General features: G+C 36.2%; 1 protein-coding gene across 1 annotated transcript in view; it reads left to right on the top strand.

The window, feature by feature from the left end:
• Positions 1-11,407: 11,407 nt before the first annotated feature.
• The window catches only part of CFH (complement factor H), a 92,871-nt gene continuing 78,977 nt past the window's right edge, over positions 11,408-25,301 (top strand). The window contains exon 1 of the mRNA XM_032262884.1: positions 11,408-11,808. Coding sequence (XP_032118775.1) covers positions 11,751-11,808 — 58 coding nt within the window. The 5' untranslated portion in view covers positions 11,408-11,750. The remainder of the gene's footprint in view (positions 11,809-25,301) is intronic.

A 25,301-nucleotide genomic window follows, 5' to 3' on the forward strand; every position in this document is an offset into this window, starting at 1 on the left:
CTGCTAAAGTATTATCATTACACAATATAGTAAATTATTTCTCTATGAATCTTCATTAGAGACTGGAAAATATCAGCTCTAAGAGTTTCCTCTGTCCAAAACCAAAACTATAACAAAGTTTAGGAATAAAATACACTTGGAGTAAAAAACGCAGTGAGCCTTATGTGTACATATTCAACTGTAGAACCAGACAGCCTGGAGTCAAATCTCAAGTCTGTCACTAACTTAAGCTAGTCATTTTAACCTCTCTGGAATTCAGCTTCCCCAGGTATAAAAAGGCAATGATAAATTAGATAATGCATTTAATACAGCATCTGACACATGTAAATTAATCATTACATAGCAAATAAAATTGAGTCTGTTGGAAGGTTGATGCAATGCCAGTGCTGGGCCAAAAAAGTGACTTTGCTCACAGATTTCTAATATAGTATTCAAAAGACAGAAACTTACAGTTGTGTTGTGTGTTGTACCCTAGGATAAATGCCTGGGAGCCTGGAACAGTGGACATCGAAAGGGACAGCTAGTATAGGGGAAGGGAAGAAAATCAATTTTCTCTTAAGATTTAAAATTTTTTTTGCATGTGATCAAGGATGACTGAGAAAGTTGCCAAGGATATGGTAATTTGTTTTCCTTTTCCTTCAGATGGTTAAATTATTTGAAGGGTTTACAATCTAGTTTTAGAAATGCACCTAATAAAATAATTGCAATAAATATAAATGTAAGATCTTGTGTGTTTTCACTTCCTTACAACTAGAATGAAAGAAAATCTAAAGTAATTATTCTTTACTTGTGTCCAAATTATTGGATTGTGCTTGCAGTACCCTTTTAGAAAGAAGTAAAGCTATTAATTCCCAAAGCGGTGGGGAAGGAAATTTTAGATTGTTTAGGGCTTCTCCATGCAATGAAGAAATGTTATAAAATAAATTGTAAAGGTGACCTTTATCTTAGGCTATGCATATAAGTATATAAGGGTACTGGGGCATTATTTTTTTTTCATGCGATTAAAGAGGAGATATAACAAGGACATTTTTCAGATGTTTAAATTCTTTTATTGGGAGAGAAAGTGATCAATACACGCCTGAGTCAATAAGGGGAGGAAAATTTGACTTCAAATCAGGAAAAGAGAAAGAAGATGACCAGCCAATCATGGTTTGAATTAATTAGAGAAAGGATAATGGACTCTGCACATTTCTTCTCTTCTTTTTTGTAACTTTAATTTGTGTTGTGCTTTAATTTGTACTAGCTGTGCTTTCTAAGTGCTCATAGTTGTGTGAGGGTACAGGCAGAAAAGCCCAAACCATGATGACTGAAAAAATAAAAACATAGAGTGAGTAATAGATGACAGAAACTTCACATGTGAATTATAACACTTATATTTGTGAGTATTAAAAATAAATTGGCTGGGCACGGTGGCTCACGCCTGTAATCCCAGCAATCTGGGAGGCTGAGGTGGGTGGATTGTCTGAGCTCAGGCATTGGAGACCAGCCTGGGCAATGTAGTGAAACCCTGTCTCTATTAAAAAATACAAAACAATCATTTAGGCATGGTGGTGTATGCCTATAATCCCAGGTACTGGGGAGACTGAGGCAGGAGAATTACTGGAACCCAGGAGGTAGAGGTTGCAGTGAGCCAAGATGGTGCCACTGCACTCCAGCCTGGGCAAGAGGGTGAGACTCCATCTTCCAAAAAAAAAAAAAATAACAAATAAATAAATTGGTTTACCAATCAGATGTAACTAGTAGTTTTATAATTAATAATTTATGATGTTTCATATCCTGTTTCTTTGAATATATATCGAGATCATCCTATGGAAAATACTCATTTCCTTTTCATCTTTTTTCTGAGCATAATGGGGATCTAATTTGGATTACCATATCACTTAGCACTAGCTTATAAAAATTCCTGTGATGATGAAAATGCTCTGTAGTTGAGCTGTGCAACTTAATAGCCACTATCCACATGTGGCTAGTGAGTATTAGAAATATAACTAGTGAGACTGATGAAGTGATTCAAAATGTTAAATTGATTTAAATGTTTAAGACGTTTTATGTATGCCTCATTGTAACTAACCATAAGGCAGGAACCTATAGTTGATGCAAAAAATAAAATAAATAAAAGATTAAAAGAATACCACTACAGAAAACAATTAAACCACAAAGAAAGACAGTGAGAGGAGGACAGAAACAAAGGCTGTATAAGAAAACCAGAAAACAAATTACAGCGTGGCAGTAGCAAGTCCCTACTTATCAATAATTGTCTTAAATGTAAGTGAATTAACTTCTGTAATGAAAAGATCAAGAGTAGCAGGATGAATTTTTTTTTAAAACAGTAACAAGATCTAAGTATATATTCTGTTAACAAGAAACTCAATTCACCTTTAGAGACACACAGAGAGTGCTAGGGTAGAAAAGGATATTCCATGCAAAATGAAAACCAACAGAGGGCAAAGGTAGCTACACTTATATCAGACAAAACAGACGTTAAGTAATAAACTGCATAAAGAAACAAAGAAGGTCATTGTGTAATGATAAAGTTATCAGTTCATCAAAATAATATAACAATTGTAAATTTATATGCACCCAACATCAGAGCACCTAAATACATTTATATAAAAGCAATTGTTAACTCTTTTCCCATTTAGAACAAAAAGTAAAACTTGCTGCCAACACTCATTTAATTTTACATAAACAAACTCTTTGAGGCTGCAGCAAATCTGACTGATTTTTCAATGTGAAAATAAAATAGCAAAACTTCTTGGAGTTATTTCTAAACAGAACTGACATCAGAATTGTCTGAATTATCAGAATCATCTATTTCAGAAATGTAAGATTAATCAAATGAATCTTCAGCCAACATCTGTTCAAGAACTATGTTAACATCACATGTAGGAATGCTGTATTTTCTAGGATTTGACATTTTCAGTGATCAAAATTACTACATTTGGTAAACGGAAATACCACTACTGAAACCAGAATGCTATAAGTTGATATACTAGAACAATGTTGATATACTAGAGCCAATTTGATATACTACAAAGAATACAAAGTTGATATCATAGAGAAAATAATAATAAAAGCAAGCTACTTCAATGCAAAGTCATCTTTGGTAAATGCTGCAGTCACAAGTACCACCATCTAGCAGTATTCTTGGGTCAAACAGGAAAACGGTTAAGCAATCTGAAGGGAAAGATAGAATGAAACACAAACATAGCAAAGGACTTCAAAACCCCATTTTCAACTATGAACAGATCATCTAGACAGAAAATCAGTAAAAAATTAAATAGACTTGACTTATATACTTTAGACCAAATAGACCCAACAGATATACACCAAACATTCCATCCAACAGCAACAGAATGCACATTCTTTTCAAACGCACATGGGACTTTCTCCAGGATAGATTGTATGTTAGGCCACAAAATAACTCAGGAATTTTAAGGGAATTGAAATCATAACAATCTTTCCCAATCACAGTAACATGAAACTAGACATCAATAACAAGGGAGATCATGAAAAATTTACAAATATATGAAAATCACCATGCTCTTCAACAATGATTGTTTCAAAGAAGAAATCAAAAGAAAAATTAAGAGTACGAGATAAACAACAATAAAAAACTACATTGCAAAACTCATGGGATGCAGCAAAAAACTTCTAAGTGGAAATTTCTACCTAGAAAATGTATAACAACAAATATCTATATTAAAAAAAATCTAAATAAACTATGTAAAATTTAAGGAACTGAGAGAAGAACAAAGTTCAAACAGCAGAACAAAGAAGAGAGCAGAAAAAATAGACAGTAGGATAAAAGTCAATAAAAAGAGTTGATTTTTAAAAAGAATAATTTTTAGCTACATTAAAAAGAAGAGTCAAATAAATAAAATCAGAAATGAAAGAGGAGACATAACAATTGATACCACAGAAATAAAAAGTTGTGAGACAACTATAAACAATCATACACCAAAAAATTGGTTAACCTAGAAGAAACGTATAAATTTCTACATACATACACATAAAACATATCAAGACATATCCATATAGAACCTAGACATATATAACCTATCAAGGCTGAATCACTAAATAATAAAAATCTGAATAAATCAATAGCAAGTAAAAAGACGGAATCAATAATAACGTCTCCCATGAAAGAAAAGCCAAAAACTAGATGGTTTTACAGCTAAATTCTCTGAAACTTACAAGAACTAACGTCAATCTTTCTCAAACTTTTTAAAAGAATTGAAGTGGAAGAAGTACTTCTAAATCTATTCTATGAAGTCAATATTATCTTGATTCCAAAACCAGACAAAGACACTACAAGAAATGAAAATTACAGGCCAGTATCTCTGATCATATTGGTACAAAAACTCAACAATATATTAGCAAACTGAATTCAACAACACATTGAAAGAATCATCCACCATGATCAAGTGGGATTTATCACTGAAATGCAAGGATGGTGCATTATATGCAAATCAGTACATATGATATACCAATATAACAGAATGAAGGACAAAAACCAGATGATCATCTCAATAAATACAGAAAAAGCATTTGACAAAATTCAATATCCTTTCATGATAAAAATTTCTACCAATTAAGTATAGAAGAAATGTATCTCAACATCTCAACACAAAAAACACCATATATGACAAGCCCATAGTCATTTATATGGAACCACAGAATTTCCCAAATAATCAAAACAATTTTGAATGGAAAAAAATGAAGCTGAAGGCATCACGCTCCTTGATTTCAAAATTTATTAATCCACTATTATAATCAAAACAGCATGGTGCTGGCATAAAAACAAACATATATCAATGAAACAACATAGAAAGCCCAGAAATAAACCCATGCATTTACAGCCAATTGCCTTTCAATAAAGGTGCTAAGAACACACAATGAGGAAAAGACAGATTCTTCAACAAATAGTGTTGGGAGAATTGGATATCCATTAGCAGAAGGATTAAATTGGGTCTTTATCTTACAGCAGATACAAAAATCAACTCATAGTGGATTAAAGACAAATATAAAACAGTAAAGCTACTAGAAGAAATGGTCTAAAAGCTCCTTAATATTGCAATGATTTTTTTTTTTTGTCACTCTGAAAGCACAGGCCCCCAAAGCAAAAACAGACAAATGGGATTTCATCAAACTAAAGAGCTTCTGTACATCTACAGAATCAAATAATGGAATGAAGAAAAAGCATTTGAATGGGAGAAAACATTTGTAAGCCACATACAAAAACGATTAATGTCCAAAATATATAAGGAACTCAAAATAATAGCAAGAAAGAAATAACATAATTTAAAAATGGGCAAAGGACCTGAGTAGACATTTCACAAAAGAAAATATACAAATAACTAGCAGGTTCATGAAAAAATGCTCAACATCAATAATTATTAGGGAAATGCAAATTAAAACCACAATGAGATATTATGGAAACACATAATATAACATGTATATTAATTGTGTGATACAGTGTCTGACACCTTAAATTTTCACATTTTGGTTGAATACTTTTTTGATTTTTTCTTCATATGACACAATTTTATAATATTTTCAGTGTAGATAAAATAGAAAAAACAATTCAGTCTTTCTTTTAGTATGTTTGATTTAAATTTATTACTAATGTGGAAATATTTGAAGTCATTTCAAGTTCACCACTTATGTGTATACATTTTTAAGATTGTTGTCAAATTTTGGAAAAATACTGTCAAATTTCTCTGATATAAGAATCTTCAAGGTTTCAGGATATTAAAAGTTCTAATGATATGATTAATATTAAGTGTTGTTTGAGTTGAAATATTAGTTTTATGGTATCATTATTGATATCAATATATTGTGAACGAGTTTAGCAAGTTTTCATTCTTACTAGGAGAAGAATCAATGAGAAAGGAATCATCCACTTAAAATTTTCCACAGCTGATGACAGTCTCCATACTTTTCAACCTTGTTTCTCCTTCAATACCCACAGACTTCTGGTGTTGGGCATATTCATATGTCCTGTCTTCAGACTCTGAATTTTTGTGTTACGATGCCAATTGATTTGGCATGGGGTGGTAGGAGCATTCCTGGAAGTCATTCTTATATGTGGAGGATCACCAGTTATCAAATTATATTTAATTGTGACTGTAAAATATACCAAATAAATCTCAAACTAATAGCATATTACATGTAACTTTTTGTTGCATCGTTCAAATGCCTGACACTGTAATGTCAACTGACTCAGTGGAAATGCAATGAATGGGCAGTCAGCATAGAATAAGAGAGACAGCAGTTAGCCGGGCGCGGTGGCTCAAGCCTGTAATCCCAGCACTTTGGGAGGCCGAGGCGGGTGGATCACGAGGTCAAGAGATCGAGACCATCCTGGTCAACATGGTGAAACCCCGTCTCTACTAAAAATACAAAAAAAAATCAGCTGGGCATGGTGGTGTGTGCCTGTAATCCCAGCTACTCAGGAGGCTGAGGCAGGAGAATTGCCTGAACCCAGGAGGCGGAGGTTGCGGTGAGCCAAGATCGTGCCATTGCACTCCAGCCTGGGTGACAAGAGCGAGACTCCGTCTCAAAAAAAAAAAAAAAAAAAAAAAGACAGCGGTTCATTCTTTTGCAATTAAGAGATTAATTCTCTTCAATTTTTTACAAAAATACATGACCATGAAGAAACATTACTAAGGGCCCTCTCAGGTCCTTGATGGTTTCTGTTCAAATTAGGAGCTCTGAAGCTTAAACTTCATTAGCTTCATAGAAAAATTAAGCTCTGATTATAATTATTAGTTTTTACACTTTTTCTTTACATTGGGATGCTGCATAGTTGTTGTATTATGAATTCATTCAGTAATTTATTTAATTTGTATCCATTCCTCTGAGTCCGTTTTCCTTCATCCATTTTAATACACCTGCCAAAGCACCTTTACTTAAATAATGCATTACCTATGTTTCTTCCTCAATTAGATCTATCAAAGATTCTTTATTGCCTGTAAAATAATTCACAAGTTTTTGATCTGGAATTCAAACCATTCCTCATTCAAAGCTCCTTTTACTTCCTCCACAGTTTCCTTGTGCAAAACCACTGATCCAGCATGAATCTTCTCATTAATTCTAGATTAGACCCTACACTTCCCTATTCTTCACAGTTTCTGCTCAATTGTACTCTTGTCTTAAACTACAGTGTAACATCCAAGTATTCTTAAAACAATCCCTGATCAAGCCCAGTGCTCAGTAATTTCTCTTTCTTGTAAACTTCCTTGGAAAATTTTAATCATAGCAGTCATTTGTTACTTAGCATAGATATTACCTATTTCTAATTTTTAAAATATGAGATTTTTCTCTAATAGAAATTTACGTCTCTACTCTTCTAAATTTTACCAAGTTCAATGTGCTACATATACATAGTATATATTTGCTGAGAATGTGCCCAACATGAATATTGAAAATAAATTGGATCCTTTTCAGGTTTAATCTAAGTATTAATAGTTAACTATTTGCTATCGGTACTTGCTAATGGTAATCTAATATGATATAATAATTTTATGATTTTAAGGAATAATATGTTGGTAATTTTCTTATATTCTTCTAAATTTCTTTGTAAAAAACTTTTTAGTTTTAAAAAATATTGATGTAAAGAAAGGAAACAAAAACACTCAATTGATGTCTTAGCCATCAGTCTTTGAAAACAAGTAGAACAGAGAAAAAATAGTAAAAATAGTACATCTGAAAGGTATTTGTTGAAATTAATTCCAGAACATTATTTCTACCTGGACAGTAGATTTGCATTTTATATTCAACAATTGCAAATTAGGTAAAGATTTGTATAGTAAAATTATTTCTGCATGTACTTTAAATTATCCATAAACATATAAATATGTGTATGTGTGTGTGTACATTCAATACCTTTACAGTATATGTATAATTGTGAAATAAATAAATGCGAAGCGTACCCTAGAATACAAATGCAAATATTTTACCATATTTTTAAATACATAAAAGAGTTATTGACAGTTAAACTTATGTTAATTTAATAGCATAGGAAGCAAACCATTTGAGAAGCAGACTTGTGCACGTTCAAAGTAAAATTCTAGGAATGAGCCCATTGGCACTAGCATGTCTTGTGACCTTAAGGGAGTTGCTTAAATGTGGCTCAGTTCAGTCATCTATCTATTTGAAAGAGTAATAGTCTCCTATTTCACTGTGTTGCTTTAAGTATTGAATAAATGTGCTTAGGTCTGTGGCTGGCATATAATTAACACTCAATAATATTAATCTTGATAAGTTTCTGAAACACTCTCTAAGTGTTAATATTGCTATTAGAATAGAAACTGCTATTGGAAATTTAAGCCCAGGTAAGATATTTGAATTCATACTCAAATAGATAAAACTAAGGAAGGAATAAAGAAATTTAAATGATCTATTATGTCAACATATGTGTTACCAGTTAAATCAAATTAAACTTCAGAATCATAGTTCAGAATTCATATTTGCTTGATTATTAACATATATATGCTATTTTGTTTCTTATTTTCTCAGAACAAAAAAGCCTAACTCTTCAACCCTTATCTTTTTAATAAACGAATGAAAATAAAATAAAATGTAAAATTCACACTGGAAGCAAAATTAGAGTTAAGGTGAGCCATTTAATATGAGAAAATGACCAATGCAAGAGGAGGATATCACAATTCTAAATACGTATGTAAGCATAATCATAGCCCTACAATATATAAAGATTGACAACATTAAACAGAGAAATACAGAAAACCACATTTATAATGGGAGATGTAATACACCCTTTCAATATCTGATAAAAAAAATCAGGCAAAAACATAGTAAAAATATAAAATATTTTAACAAAGGAATTACAAACTTGACTTGCTGATATAGGTAGAATTTTGAATAAAGAAATAGTCATCAAATTTTAAAACAGTATAATTATTTAGAATATGTCTTCTGACCACAGTGAAATTAAACAAGAAATCAATTTAAAATATAACTAGAAAGCCAAATTTCCCAGAAATTTGCCATTTAGAAAAGTTTTAAAAATAAATAGACTATTACATTCAAGAACAGCTTGGCGATATAAACTTATATCCAGTACCTGATTTATGACAAAGGTAAAAGCATGTCAATACAGAGGAAAGAATGATACTCTCATTAAATAATGCTATAACAATTGGATATATCTATTTTTAAAATGCATCTGGAGCTTTTTGCTATACTATACACAAAAGACAATTTTAGTTGTTCTGAAGGTCTTAAATGTGAAAGATAAAATAATTATTTTAGAAGAAAAGCATTGTGTTCTAGGATTAGGCAAGATTTCATTAAATAAGACACGTAATGCACTAATCACAGAAAAAAATTTGAAAATTTGCTCTATTCTAAAATTAAGGAATTTTGTTTATTATTATAAAGGACATGTAATACTGAATGGAAAGAAAACCCACAGGCTGGAAGAAGGTATTTATAATACATATTATAAGAATATTTTCATATCTAGAATATATAAATATTTATAAACAATTCCTGTAATGCAATAAGTCAAAGACAGACAATAAGGAAAAAAGATGCAAAAGATCTGAATAGAACCTTCACCAAAGAGGATATCTAAATCACCAATCACCACAGGAAAGTTTCTCAACTGCAAGATGATATGGACAGGAGACAGGGAAATTGTGGGTAGAAGAGGGTGGTCCACCGGCAAATGTGGCCCTAAATGAGGACAGGCATTTCACACCCATAAAGCTGCCTTTTGGCCCAGCATGCCCTCCTGTTCTGCCCCCATATAAACCCGAAACTCCAAGCTCCAGAACAGACCTGCAAATGAGATGAGGAGGCCAGCAGACCAGCAAAGGCCGAATGATGCAGCAGAGAAGAGAGGAGGGACATCTGATCTATGAGGGGAGTTCGGCCAGGGACAGTTAGAGAAGAGTCCAGCCACTGGGAGGCCCGACTCAGGGCAAAGGCCACCTTCCCACTCCATCTTGCTGACAGCCCCCTCCACCACTCAATAAAACCTTGCCCTCCTTCCTCGAGCCCCCAAGTGATCTGATTCTTTTGGGACACTGTGCAAGAGCTCGGGATACAGAAGGCTGTTATACTGTCCCCCAGCCATGCAATAAGGAAGAGGGTCCATTGAGCTGATTAACACACAAACCATCTGCAGATGACAAAGCTAAAGGTGCACACTGTAACACACGCCCACTTGGGCTTTGGGAATCGCAGACACCAGAGCCAGAAAGCACTCACCCCAGTTCTGGCACCTGCCCATCTGTGTGCTCCCCCTCCAGTGAGGGGTTTGAGCCGCAGGGCAACCTAACAGGTGAGTTGCGCCCCTGCCACATGTCCTGCAAGGGAAATCTGGGATCTCTCATATTTCAATTAGTTATCAAAAAAATTCATATTATAACCACAGAGAATTATTGCTTTGTGTTACCAGAAAGGCTAAAATTATGAAGATTAAAATTAACAAGTATCTCTGAGGGTGTGGAGAAACTTGGACACTGCTGATAGAAATGTCAAGTGTTATAATCCATTTGGAGAATTGTCTAATTTTATCCATTACACCTAATGTAAGTTACATCCTAATGTTTCACTCCCAAGTGTGCACTTACCAGAAATGTGGATTGTGTTTACCAAACAGCACATAACATCATGCTCATAGCAGCACTATTCATAATCAGCTCCAAACTAAAATCTGCTCAAATGCTCCCTAACAGGCACACAGACAAACAAAATGTGAAATATTCAAAAAATGGAATGTTTCATCATAGTAGGAATCAACCATCTATAACTTCATCTAACAATGTGTTTGAATGGTCCAAACATAATTTTTAGTGAAAAGCTCTAAACATAAGAGTAAATTGCTTCTTCTTCATTGTACAAAATACAAAAGCCAGACAAATACATTCCATGTTCTTGCAGATCAGAATCATGATCTCTGTGTGTGGGGGTGTGGGAGAGGCTTGAGAGGAGTATTGACCAAAAGGTAGTACAGGGGTTTTCTGGAAAATAATAATGTTCAGTGTTTTGACCGTGGTGGGGGTTTCATAGGTATCTTACCTTCTCAATATTCAGTATGTGATTTATTTATGTTTTCCTTATACACATTATACTTCAAATTTTTAAAAATCAGCATTCCAATTTGTTGATTTATGGATTATTAAACCTATTTAGGTCAAATGAAAGCGAGCCCGTTGCTTCATACACATATATAAAAAGCATTTAGAAAACTAATTTCATGAATTGCTAGAAAAGCAGGAGCTCCAAATCATCCAGCACTTCATTCCTGGGCAAAGTTTGTGCACATTGTCTAGGTGCTGATTGTGAAAACATTGCCTAAACCAAAGTTTAATAAGTGATTTATTTTAAAGTGTCTCTTATTTTCTGTTCTGAGATTTATACATAATAGACCTGAATAATTGAAGGGTTTATGAAATCTAGAGGGTGTCACCAACTGCTGCTTTGCACACACTAAAAACATGAACATTTTCCAAGCTTAATAAGAAACAGTCCAAGAGCAGGTCACAGCATTAACATTCAGTGGGAGTGCAGTGAGAATCAGGTTCAACCTCCGGGATTGCTGGGCTTGTGGTTGATTTTTTTGTTTACTCTGCAAAAGTTTCTGATAGGCGGAGCATCTAGTTTCAACTTCCTTTTGCAGCAAGTTCTTTCCTGCACTAATCACAATTCTTGGAAGAGGAGAACTGGACGTTGTGAACAGAGTTAGCTGGTAAATGTTCTCGTAAAAGACCAAAAAAATGAGACTTCCAGCAAAGATTATTTGCCTTATGCTATGGGCTGTTTGTGTAGCAGAAGGTAAGATTAAAAGACAAGAGCTCTTTTCCTAAAACTGTATTATGAAACATTTGCTAATGATGCTTTTCACAGTAGTAATAAAACTTGATTTAGAAAATGTGCTTACGTATTGTGTAGCTTAACAATTGAGTGGCTTTTGACGTTGTTAAGTTTAAAAAATGTAAGTATCTTATTTGAATGGTATATCTGAATATTTATGTTAATTTTATTTAACATAAAATTTAAGAAAATATTTAAACAATTGTTTCTGAAAAACTATAATGTGTAATAATCATGTCCCTTGTAATTATCATAAAACATAACTTTTTTTTTTGCTTAGAAGTATAACCAAAATGAATCATATGAAGGCTGTGAATATATAGTCAATAAAAGCTATCAAATCACAATGATTAGATTTATTTCAGATATGATTTTTACTCTTTCTAAAGAAAAATTCATTTATGACTTACAACTGTGATTGCCATAACTTTAGAAGTCTGATAAACAAGCATTACTTGTATTATCAGAATAAAATATTATATACATTTAAAACACAATTGAATATATAATATTTGTAACAGTTAAGTTGTTCAATAGGCATTTTTTCCTGTAGCTGTATATCAGATTTTCTTGAAGAGCAGTCTTTTGGTATAGTGAACACGAGTGGAGTTTTTTTCTGACATCAGCAAGATAATTTCTAGATTGATAATAAAATTTAAATATATCATTGCTTCTTGACAGATTAAAAAACTTACTTTTGGAGGTTTGTTTTCCTAGTTTGTGATAGGTAACCAGTTATGTGAAAGATATTTGATCAACATTTTTAAACGAAATAAATTACATACTTTTCATAATTTCCAAAAACTTTTCACTTAGTCAAAAAATTTTGATTGAGTCACTATACATAGCCTCTAGGAACTGAAGAAAATTAGCAAGTACACAAAGTCTCTCTGTTTAAGTCTTCCAAAAATAAAGATATGCTTTTATAGTTTATCCTTCAGTAATTAAAAAAACATTCAAATATGTTTAATACCTTGTGAAAGATTGAACTTTCATTCAGTTCTATTTTCTAATTTTATTGCTTGTTATTTGGCTTGTAAACTTTTTATGTACCCACTTTTAAATGAAGAAGACAATCATTTCCTTGTACATACAAATATTACAATTAGTATTTTAAAATGAAACATTTTTGTATTTGCAAACAGTTCCAGAACAATGTTAACGTTACCAATCATCACAGACATCTTTTTCTGTTTCTTTGTGTAAATGTTTATGTATTTTCTTACCAAATTTAAGGGAATGTTTTCAATATTTCATATGTACATACTGTTTCTTTGTGTAAATGTTTATGTATTTTCTTACAAATTTAAAGGAATGTTTTCTGTTTCTTTGTGTAAATGTTTATGTATTTTCTTACAAGTTTAAGGGAATGTTTTCAATATTTCATATGTACATACTGTTTGCTCAGATTTTACATAGAAATTATTTGTCATATGAAGGAGATTTGTTTTATTTCTAATCTTTAAAATCAAGAATCAATGGCGAGTTTAATAAACAGTTTAAGTTACTAAAAAGTTGAATTTGAAATTTTAAAATAGAGTACATCGAATTATATTTGATAATTAAACAGTAGTGATTTAAACTTATTTGCATAATTGATTATTGCTGGGTTGTTTCACTTGAATTTTATTATTCATCAATGTGTGTTTAAATGTGATATCAGTTTCTACTGGTGAATTGAACATAAGCACTAGATATTTCATGGTGAAAATGAAATAAATCTGATTATTTCCTAGAAGATAAAGCACAACTTTAGTATTTAAAGCAATGCTTAGGCCAGCCTCACAATTTTCATAAAAGCACATGTAATGCAAAAGTAAATTGAGAAAAAGTATATAAAATTTCAGTGGATATCAAATTCCCGTTTTATTCCTTGTTTCCCAAGTACTAACACTAAACTAGTTTGAGATGTCCATCAATTCTATTAATCTACCATATCTAACAAACTTTGACTTAACAGAGTAGCCTTGATCATGAAAAATACTCACATATACTTCAATATTTGCTCCTGTTTATATTTCCCATATTGAACACTGAATACTAAATTGAGAAAAGACAGTTTGAATACTATCACAATCTGCTTTACTCAACTGCACATATTTTAGCATTACTTCTGCCCTGCTAAAAGTGAACATTCCCTTTGGGAGGCCAAATTGGGCAGATCATCTGTGGTTGGGAGTTTGAGACCAGCCTGACCAACATGGAGCAACCCCGTCTCTACTAGAAATACAAAATTAGCTGGGCATGCTGGTGCATGTATGTAATTCCAGCTACTCGGTAGGCTGAGGCGGAGAATCACTTGAACCCAGGAGACAGAGGTTGCAGGCAGCTGAGGTGGCGCCATTGCACTCCAGCCAGGGCACCAAGAGCGAAACTCCATCTCAAAAATAAAAATAAAAAAATAAAATTATAGTCAGCAGGAGTAATTTATAATTTCAGCTTTCTATTTAAAAAAAATATATTTGGGTCTACACAGTACCTTTATAATGCAGTGCATTGTGTACGGTCACATTCCCAATTGTATAGGAATGTTAATTGCCTCCTTGTTGTAACAGTCTGTAGCTCAGGGAGTCACCCCAAGCTACTGAGAATTGGGTCATATTTACAGGACAAAGTTTCAAATAGCAGTTTCTCAATCGTACCACCTAATTTCACTTTTTTGAAATATATTATTACCAAGCTTTTCAATATATTATGACCAAGCAGATTTGTTTAGATTTAGGGTCTAACAATTGTATCCTGTGTGAAATTAGGCCACAGCCCAGAAATTCCAAGATGATTAAAGTGAATAAATTAAAACTCTACTGAAACATGTTCAAGTAAATACTGGCTGTGTTGTTAGGCAGACATGCTTTCTAATCCTGGAGATTTAGAGGGCAAAAACGTAATTTCAGTTCCCAAAAGACGTTATAGATCAAAGACTGAAGGATTCCATTATAATCAGAGAAAGGAGAATAATATTTTAAAATCCTAAATTTTATGTTTGAATCTCAGTGTGATAAATAAGAATTTCCCCTTCTTCCCCCAAGCCCCTACATTTTCAGAAGTCGTAGTATGGGTAGTTACCTACATGGTGTGATTTAAAGTTGTGCAATGGCCCAATTGTCTTCAATATGTCATCTCCTCCTAAAATACTTTACATATTGAAATTATCACCATAAATTTAACCAATCCGTCATTTACACAGAATGACAAATACACTGAATACCTACTTTAGGAGAGTCAAATTTATTATTATTCATAATTTACTTCGAATTATTGTAATCTGAAAACTTCCCTGAAACAAGCTCAGTGGGCAGGAAAGGGTAGAAATGGATGTTGACGAGGGTAAGAATAGGACCAAGTGATTCTGGAAGGTGAGGTATTCCCAGGTAGGACAGATCTGCTGACCGAAGTGGTATAGTGGGTCTGTAAGAGAAGGGGTAGAGAAAAAGAAAATGCCCACAGAAATGGCACGAGCATGAGACGTCTGCCAAGGCAAGCTTTGCTTATTTTAAATTTAGGCATATCCTGGGAATGCATATGCTACTCTTTTGCCTACATATAATTTAAACTAAAAATGAAATATCTAAGTATTGCTAACTAAAATTATTCTTAGGTAGAAGTAAGTTCCCAAATATAAAAGCAGATTAGTAAATGTGTGGCCTTTGGTTTCTAAGATCTGAGCCAGTCTACACTGATCCACTTTTACTTGCTTAATCCCCAATTGTTTATTCTTTTGCCTCTTTTCATTCTTCCCAGTTATGCCTCCTCCTCCCCGCAGACACCATCCCCCACATGTTTAGGCCTTTGAGATTCTGCCACCCAATCTATCCTGTGCTCAATTAACTAATGTGTACTTTACCCATTTCTTCACAAAACATAGTACATGGAAAGGGGATGACGTAATTGACAAAAAAGTGTTGCATTTCAGCTTAAAATTATAAGGAGACATAAAAAGATAGCTCAGAGGAAGTAAAGTAGCTGAACATCAAAAAATGAAACAATAAAACGGAAAGAAAAAAAGATCTGGCAGAACACATTTATTTCTTCTGCATTTTAACTTAGCCACGTTTTTCCTAAACCTTGTTAACTGGAAATGCAGTAGATAGAAAAGTGATTATAGAAATTTTCTTTCAGAAACTTCTGAACCATAACATAAATTTAAGCTTAGGACACAGAGGTCAGATGTACAATGGAATTACAAATGTTAATGTTTCCTGGGTTCTTGCAGCAGAGCTTTAAGTGCATTAGACAGTTATCACCTTGTCTTCGCATATTTTGTCTACGATGCCTTTTCTACAGGCTGTCTGTAATCCGCAGATACAATGGAAAGGCTTCCAGATATTTTCGTTTTTACTCATCTGTTCTTTCGCTCGTTCATTTTTTCCATCACTTCAACTTCCACAAGTGCTACTTAGTAATACTCGGTACAATATGTGTTGTATTTTTTCCCCTATTTTCGGGGTCCTCATTTCGGGGTCACAAGGGGTCTCCCTGTGGCTCCCTTTGTGTGACTGGAACACCAACTGGCATTAGGAATTAGCTATTCAAATGCTACACATTTCAAGAAAGTTGTGGAATTTCAACCCGTGTTCTGATAGTATCTTGTTTCATCTCTACTTATGACATATTTGTTATTCTACCTAACTTCATAGTCTGTTCTCCCATTTGCTTTTTATGATCCTGGAGTTTTCTTTTTTCTCTTTTCACTGTTAATTTGTTATTGTTGTCATTGAGACCGGAATCTTGCGTTGTTGCCTGAGGCTGGAGTGCAGTGGTGCAATCACAGTTCCCTGCACCTTCCTCCACCTGGGCTCAAGCAATCCTCCTGCCTCAGCCTCCCACACCCAGCTAATGTTTTTTCTTTTTCTTTCTCAAATGCCTATTAAATATGATATAATCTCTATTTGCTTTTTCTAGAGTTTATTTCCTCTCTTTACATAGGTGTGTGTGTGTGCGTATGTGTGTGTGTGTGTGTGTGTGATATATAACTTCTGAAATGATCTTTAGTTATTCTCATGTTATTTATAAAATAATTTGAACATTTCTTATTTTGAAAAGCTTATTGGATTATATAATGTATATGCATATAGAATTAACCCTTAACCAATATGGGCTTAAACTTCAGGGGTCCACTTACTATGTGAATTTTTTTCAACTAAACCAGGGTCAAAAATATAGTGTTGGTGGGTTGCAAAACTTATACTTAGGAAAAACTGACTTTTTGTACATGTGTTTTCTACAGAGCCAACTGTAGAATTTGAGTATGTGCAGATTTTGGCATATGTGAGAGTCCTGGAATACATAACTCCTGCACATACCAAAAGATGATTGTATAAATAATATTAATATACATCAGTGAGAAGAAGGAAATTTAATGCAAAATATCTATTTTTGCTATTTCTATTTTGTTCATTTCCTTTTTTTTTCAAATTGATTTTGTACTTTTGCTTTATAATATATTCTGATATCGACTAAGTTTAGAAATAGGCTATTTAAAGTAAATCTCCTGTTTTTTTCCCACAAAATAATTCTAGGAAAATAGAATAAATATACAAAGAGACCAACTTTAGTCTACCAAAATTATCTGGCACAAATTTGATTAAGGTTTTCCCAAATATGTAATTTTATAATGAATTATTTTATTTGAATAAAAACACTTTGCAAGTAACAGTTAAAAGACATATTGCCATTGAAAATAAATAATTAGTTGTATGTTTGTATATCAATAATAAGTTGGTGTTTGTATGTCAGTAATGTCCTCTTAAAATTTGAAAGTGAAAAAATTAGGTAAATTAAGATGATTAAAATATTAAGTATCATGGATTTTTAGCTTTGAACAAAATTATATAACTATTTCCCTCAAATTATAGCAAAAACTTTCCTATTCTTGTCCAGTAGTTAAACATATTCACACTCCTAATTCATGGGCTAAAGAAAAATTGATTTTGTTTAGTATTATTCTTAATTTTTTGGGACTGGGGCTCACTTTGTCACCCAGGCTGGAATGCAGTGGTGCAATCATGGCTCACTGCAGCCTCGACCTCCTGAGATCAAGCAGTTCCCACCCCAAGTAGCAGGGTTACAGCCACCTTATCCAGCTAATTTTTAAATTTTTTTGTAGAGACAGGGTTTTACCATATTGCCCAGGCCGGTCTTAAACTCCTGGGGTCTATTGACCCTCTTGACTTGGCATGCCAAAATGCTGGCGTTACAGGCACGACCCACTGCATCCAGACTAAAAATAATTCTAAATGGTAAAATAAAGCCAAATGAATAAAAGTTTCACCAATGTAGTGTTTTTAAAATAAAATTCACTGGCAACTAAATGACTGTAAATGTAAGATGAAGTATTCAGTGTTTAAACTCAAATACTTAGATATCACGGCTTAGTCTACTCATTAATCTATAGAATGTGAAAAATCAGATGGCTATTTAAAAAAAAGTTTTAAGATAAATCATGTCTCAAAAAATGTTTCTGTGCCTTTGAAAATATTTGTATGCTTTCTATTTAATAATCCTCTGCCCTATTTCCTTTAAGAATTGCCACTTAAAGTCAAGCAAATGTGGTTGTTGTATATACATGCTGAGAGTTTGACTGCTTGGGTCAAAATAACTGTTCATTGTCTGACTGGGAGTCTTTGCGAAGGTGGTTTAACTGAGCTTAAATATTCAATTGTTAGTCAATTCAGGTAAATAAAAGTCATGTCACAAGGTATACCTAATTATTAATATATCTCAGTGCAGTAAATATTTTTGCTATGGTATGAGTTGATAATGATGTGGGACAGGCAAGCCCCTAAACTGGGTCTCAGCCTGGGAGAGTTCTTGGCTTTGCCCAGAAAAAAATTCACGGGTTAGCCAGTGGTGTTCAACAGCAATTTTTATTGAAGTGGCAGTTTACAGCAGCAGCAGAGGTGCTGCTCCTTGCTGGGCAGGGCTACCCATAAGCACAGTGCCCACTGTAGCAGCTCAGAGGCAGTTCTGCACTCATATTTATATGCACTTTAAATTATATGCAAATTAAGAGGTGGTTATTGCTGAAATTGCTAGGATGAGGCTTCCAGGATGTTGGGTTATTACTGTGGAAAGGGCCCGTTAGTTCTGGGTCTTGTCATGGTAATGGAAAGCTGACATAGCACAGTGGTGGGTGTGTCTTACACTAAGAGCTGTTTTGGATAATCCTCAATTTGGTCCAGTGTCCAAGTCCCACCTCCTACCCCAGTAATAGTCCCTATAATAAGGATTAGAACGAAAAGGACAGGAAAGTGTATTTTAAGTGAGAAGACCTAGACATTAATGAATTCTTCTACCAACTATGAAAAACATTGTTCCTCAATTTGGGGGAGCTTACATGTTGATGGCGTGGGATAGATGAAAACCTAGTGAACAAAGATTGCTATAGAATTGCGAACTAAATGTCGCGAAGGAGGTAAAGTGGGACGTCAGAGAAAACAGAGATGGGGATGGTAGTATGTGGAGACATCAGGTGGGCTGGTTTGGGCACTAGAATGAGTGCATCACTTTGAGGACAGGACATCTGAGCAGAGGCCTGAAAGACGACACAAAGCCAGTCATAAGAAATCTGTAGCAAAATCGTTCTAACAGGAGGAAACAACCTGTGTAAAGGATCTAAGAGAAAAAAAGAGTTTGAAATGCTCAACAAAATATAAACAAATAAATCAGGGTGGCTTTGCACAGTGAATATATGGGAGATTTAACATGATGAGATCAGAGAAAGTGGTAAGAGCCAGGAAAGGGGTTCCCAAGCCAAGGGAAGGAGTTAGCGATGCCTGATAAGTAAAAACCGAGGTCATAGAAGAATTTTAATCCCAGGAATGACATGACCAGATCTACAAGAATCACCTGTCCTTCTGTGAATAGGCTGAAAGAACAGGAGAGTGGAGGATTGGAGACTAGTTGGCAGGCAGTTTCATGACCAAGGTGACGGACGATGATCTGAATTAAGATTTGAAGATGGTGGTAGGAACAAGGGAAGATAGAACAGGTGTGATCATACCTTTTTCTTATAAGCAGAATTAAAAGATGCCATTTAACATTGATGGAAAAAACACCAGAATTTTAAGTACTATTTTAAGAAAAAAGGTAATCAATATGAGAATTCTTTTTATATAATAAATATGTAGTCACAGAGTAAATATTGTGAGAAGCTGGTAGGAAGATTGTGTGGAGGAGATGTATCCTTGTTTTCTACATATGATTATTAAAAGCAATTGATTGAATTTGGAAATCAAGAATTAGAGGCACAAATGTATCATCTGGAAATATAATAATAACCAGAAGGGAAAGCATTTACTTCTCACCAGGAAGTGAGAGGGCTAAAGCTTTTTGTGTGTGGGTGGATTACTTAACTTATTCTGTTTTTAAATTAACCTGAACATCATGAAGTGGATCTGAATTTTGAAAGTGAAAAACACACATATCCGTTTGTAATTAAAGTTTTCCTTTGTGGGAAAGGGGCCGGAGATGGTGTTGCCATGATAGAGTATTAGCACCATCTAGTGGAGTAGAAATATATTTACTTAAATTATAAAAATCAAAACTGTAACATGGAATCACATACTGTATTACTCTAGTTCACTAACACAGACGTATGAGAAATTTGCAAAAAGTTCAAAGGAAAATTAGTGCCCATGACAACTTTCACAAGCATTTTAAAATTTTGTAACATAGTTTTATGTGGAGCTTTCCTTCTTATGAAATATTGCAAAATGCTTTCACATGGATATGTTCCACGGAGTGAAGGGGCACTTCTAAAACTTGTCTCTCTGTGCTGCTACAACCAAATATTATCAACTGCAAAGCTTATAAGCAACAGAAATTTATTTCTTACAGTTCTGAATGCTGGGAAGTCCAAGAGCAAGGTAGTGCCAGCAGATTCAGGGTTTGGTGAGGGCTGGTTTCTGGGTCATAGACCGTGCCTTTTGGCTGTGTCCGCAGTGATGAAAGGGACAGGGCAGCTCTGTGGGGCCTCTTCTATAAGGGCTCAGATCCCAGTCACAGAGATCCACCTTCATGACCTAATCACTTCCCAATGTCTTCACCTCCTAATACCATCACGTTGTTAAGGAAACGGATCAGAAGGAAGTAGTTTATGTGGCCTGGGGGTCTGAGCGATAATTTGTCCAAAGCTCAGCTCATCTAACAAAGGAAGGTTCCGCCTTTATATAGGCTTATACTTTAGATATTACACGTGGAAGAATCTTGGGTTTACAGTCTTAAAAATCACATATGAAAAGGGTTTCGGTTTACAGCTTCAGGAATCACCTATGAAAGGGTTGCAGTTTACAGTTTTAGGACTCACATGTGAAAAGGTTTCGGGTTTGATCTTTTTTTGAGTAAAAACAGTGTCTTCCGGAGAGTTTCCCCAAGGCCAAGCCTGCCAGGAGGTGCCAGTCAGTCAGCATAGTCAAAGGGGAAGCTGATCTCATGCCTGGGTCTCCTTCCTCACCCCCCACTTTGAGACCCTCACCACTGTATAATACTAGTGAGAGGTCTCACTCTTATTCTCCCTTTCCAGATCCTCTGGAGAGACTGATTAATGATTTATATGATATACTTGTGATGTGATTTTTCTGGTCTTATTACAGCAGTGAAGGCTTTCTTAGCCATTTAGAGGAACAAGGGGGAAGCAGGGGAATAGTAAACACCGACTGTTTTTATTACACTGATGATAAGGGTTTTTAAACCTCCCAAGGCTGAGGACCAACTTTAAACAGGGACTTAGGGTTGAATTTATGTCATACCTTCACAGGCACTTGTGCCAGTTTGGTTATATTCTTAACTGCATGACCCTGGCCCCTTACGTGCCGGCAGCACTTGGTTTGAATTTTCCACAGACTCCCCCTACAGCTGCTAGCAGATAACCTAGGGCCAGCTGGTTCTCATAAATTGCATTTCTCATTTGAGTTTCTTGTCAGGCCAAGAGGGACAGAGCTTTGCCCATTTCATTCCTAAGTATTTTCAAAACAGCCTGTAACCGGATGATCTGGTTGAGCGTGTAAACAGGGGTCCGGTATCCCCATGAGCCATCCTCCACCATGTGGCCGGCCCCTAATACTCAATAATTCTCTCCAGTGGCCACTCATCATCTGTCCAATCTCCTATTTTTAGGTCTCTTTTCTCCCTAGCGGAGTAGACTGAATACCCTAACAGCCCACTTGTCTTAACAGATAATAGGAAGAAAGAGGGCCTAATGATGCCTGTGACACAGCCCCCTGCCCGTCTCCTGGATTACACACCTTATACTGAGTGCCATTATATAAACAGATTCCCTTTTGTGTCCCTGTGCACTCATAACAACAGTAAAACAAAAGAATGGCAGTGACATTTCGCCCTACCTTTGTAACCTGGTGGACACGTTGAGCATTCTTCAAAATCAGTTAATGTCTGATTTAGTTATTAAGAAGAACAAGTCCCATGATGAATTTCGTCATGCTTTGGCCGTGCGTGGACCAGCCAGCTTCTTGAATGTGGCTGGAGCAAGGCTTGTTGGCCTTTTTAAGGCGATTCTGCAGTCCTTGCCTTGCTCCAAGTTTCAGCTGCTGCTGGTTTTTACACAGCTGTGGTGGATTCAGGCTGGGATTCCCTCTACCTTCACGGCTGTGGGAGTGGTTAGGATCAGGTCTGAGGTCCTTTCCATTGTGGCTTAAGAGGGGCTGTACTCCCGTCCTTTATCCACAGGTGATCAACCTAATGAGAAAGCGTGAACTGGGGAGAAAAAGGCTACAGGACATTTGTTGTTTATTCAGGTTGAAGTATCCTGAGCGATTCTCCCTAGAGCTGGTGATTAGCTCTATCTCTCTCCACTCCCCAGGAGTTCCCGGGAGTGCCTGGAGTAGGGGAGGGGTCCAATAAGCCTTCATAGGGGAATCTCCTGTTTTTCCTAAAGGGGTGCCTCTAATTTTGAATAACCCCAAGGGAAGTGCCTGCACCCACTTTAATCTTGTTTCCTGACACTTTCCTTAAGCTGTTTTTGATGGTCCGGTTCATTCTTTCCACTTTTCCGGAACTCTGAGGTCGGTAGGCAGCGTGCAGTTTCCAGGTGATACCCGAGGCTGTTGCTGTTTTCTGGACTAAATCCGCCACAAATGCTGGTCCGTTGTCTGATCCGATGTGCAGTGGCAGTCTAGACCTAGGGATAGGATCTCGAAGCAGCACACGGGTTACTTCATGGACCTTTAAAGGCTTCTACCCACCTGGAGTATGCGCACACCAGGACCAACAAATACTTATGTCCCCCACACTTGGGCATTTCAGTAAAGTCTACCTGGAGATCTTCAAACGGAGCTGCTCCATAAGCTTGAATTCCAGGGGAATACTTGGACCCTGCCTCACGTTGTGTTGCCGACATGTAATGCATCGCTGTGCCACAGTTTTGGTCAAGGCTGGTAAGTGTGAGATGTAAAAGTACCGGCCCAACATCTTTGCAAGTGACTCTTGACCTAATTGAGTGGTCTCATGTATGGCTTGTACAACCGCTGCACATAGCAGGCCCTGGTATTTGGCAGGCCTACCAATGAGGTCTTTTGGTATTCATTAGAGTCACCACTGTGTGGGGTGCTTTGATATTTAAATTCTTCCCAGGGTTGAGGCTAGAATCTTTAATTGCCATTTCTTTTCTTTTTTTTTTTTTTGACAGCATGAAAAGGCTGTGTTAAATTGGCTAGCCCTAAAGCCAGGGCTGGCAGAAGTTTCGCTTTTAGCTTCTGCCTCGTTTAAAGGGTGTCTGTCTTCTCCCCTTCCCCTTTGTCACTTTGTATGGGGGTTTGGCCAGGACTGCAAAGTTTGGAAATCCACAATTTACAAAACCCACGGCTCCCAGGAGCTCTCTCACCTGCTTTTAGTCTCAGGCTCTGTCACTTTGCAAGCAGCTTGCTTCCTCTCTGCTTCTAGGGTGCATTCCCCCTTTCGGATGGTGAGCCTCAGATATTGCATTTGCTTTTTGGCAAATCTGGGCTTTCCTTTTAGACACTTTATACCCACAGTCCTCCAGGTGCCGAAGTAAGGCATTTGTTTGTGCACCTGACGGCTGTGGGGTGTCCCAATAAAAAGTCATCAGCATATGGGGCAGCATGCAAGCAAGAAGCTTCTTGGGGGTGGTCACAGCCAGATGCCTCCCCAAGGGTGATGAAGGAGTTTCTGAGCCCTTGGGAAGCTGGGTCCAGGTGTATTTGAGTGGTTACACCTGATTCTGGGTTTCTCCCATTGAAATGCAAATGGATTTTGACCCTCTGAGGCCAGTCCAATGCTAAGGAAGTATTCTTTAAGTCCAATTAAGTGAACCAGCTCTCCTCTGCTAGCAATAATCCCAACTGCGTGTACAAGTTGGGTGCAAAGCCACACAAGCCCTGCACTGGCCTGGGTGATAATATCAGTCTTCTGTTTCTGGCTAGGAAGGCTCCACCCTCCTTCCCAAGGGACAATGAGAGCCTGGATATCCCCGCCTGAGGCAGTTTTCGTAATGGGTCCAATACTTTTCACTACTGATGAGTCCAGTCCGATCCATCTACACAAACACACACATACACTCATTCTCCTTCCAATTCAAAACCATAAGCAAAAATCTTCCAAGGTTAGTTACAGAAAGAGAGAGAGCTATGTTCAAAAGTGCCGAATCTCACCCATAGGTCATCAGGCCATGCTTCCACCCAAAATGGGGCGGACTATTTTCCTGGATTCAGTCTTACCATATTCAGTGGTCCGGACGTTCCAAATACCCATTCCTTCTCGATGTTCGGCCACTAGGTAGATCCACACTGCGGGGCCTCCCTGCTCCACTCCGGTGAGGCTTTTCCACCAGGCAAATACAGTACCTTCCCGGGAGCGCTCTCAGGATGCATCACCCCAGCGAGCAGGAGTCCCCCTGCAGGGATGCTCCACAGGGCTAGGCAAACCGCCTGAGACACTTTTTCTGTCTGTCAGCCGAAACTCGCTTCCTGGCCAATGGAGCGGCCGCAGGAAACGGATCTCTTGAACACGGGGCTGGGGGCCTGAGTGATAATTTCCCCAAAGCTCAGCTCATCTAACAAAGGAAGGTTCCGCCTTTATACGGGCTTATACTTTAGATATTACACATGGAAGAATCTTGGGTTTACAGTCTTAGAAATCACATGTGAAAAGGTTTTGGTTTACAGATTCAGGAAACACCTATGAAAGGGTTTCACTTTACAGTTTTAGGACTCACGTGAAAAGGTTTCTGTTTACAGCTTCAGGAATCACCTACTAAAGGGTTCTCATTTACAGTTTTAGGACTCATGTGTGAAAAGATTTCGGGTTTGATCTTGTTTTAAGTAAAAACAGTGTCTTCAAGAGAGTTTCCCCAAGACAAAGCCTGCTACCTATAGGAAGGTGAAACAGGAGGCACCACTTGGTCAGCCTTTTCTTCTACTCAAATGCAGTGTGATAGTCAAAGGGGACGTTGATCTCAGATGCCTGGGTCTCTTTCCTCA

This window comes from Sapajus apella, unplaced genomic scaffold (genome assembly GCF_009761245.1).
Source record: "Sapajus apella isolate SASKATOON/1434 unplaced genomic scaffold, GSC_monkey_1.0 scaffold132, whole genome shotgun sequence".
NCBI classification, from domain to species: domain Eukaryota; kingdom Metazoa; phylum Chordata; class Mammalia; order Primates; family Cebidae; genus Sapajus; species Sapajus apella.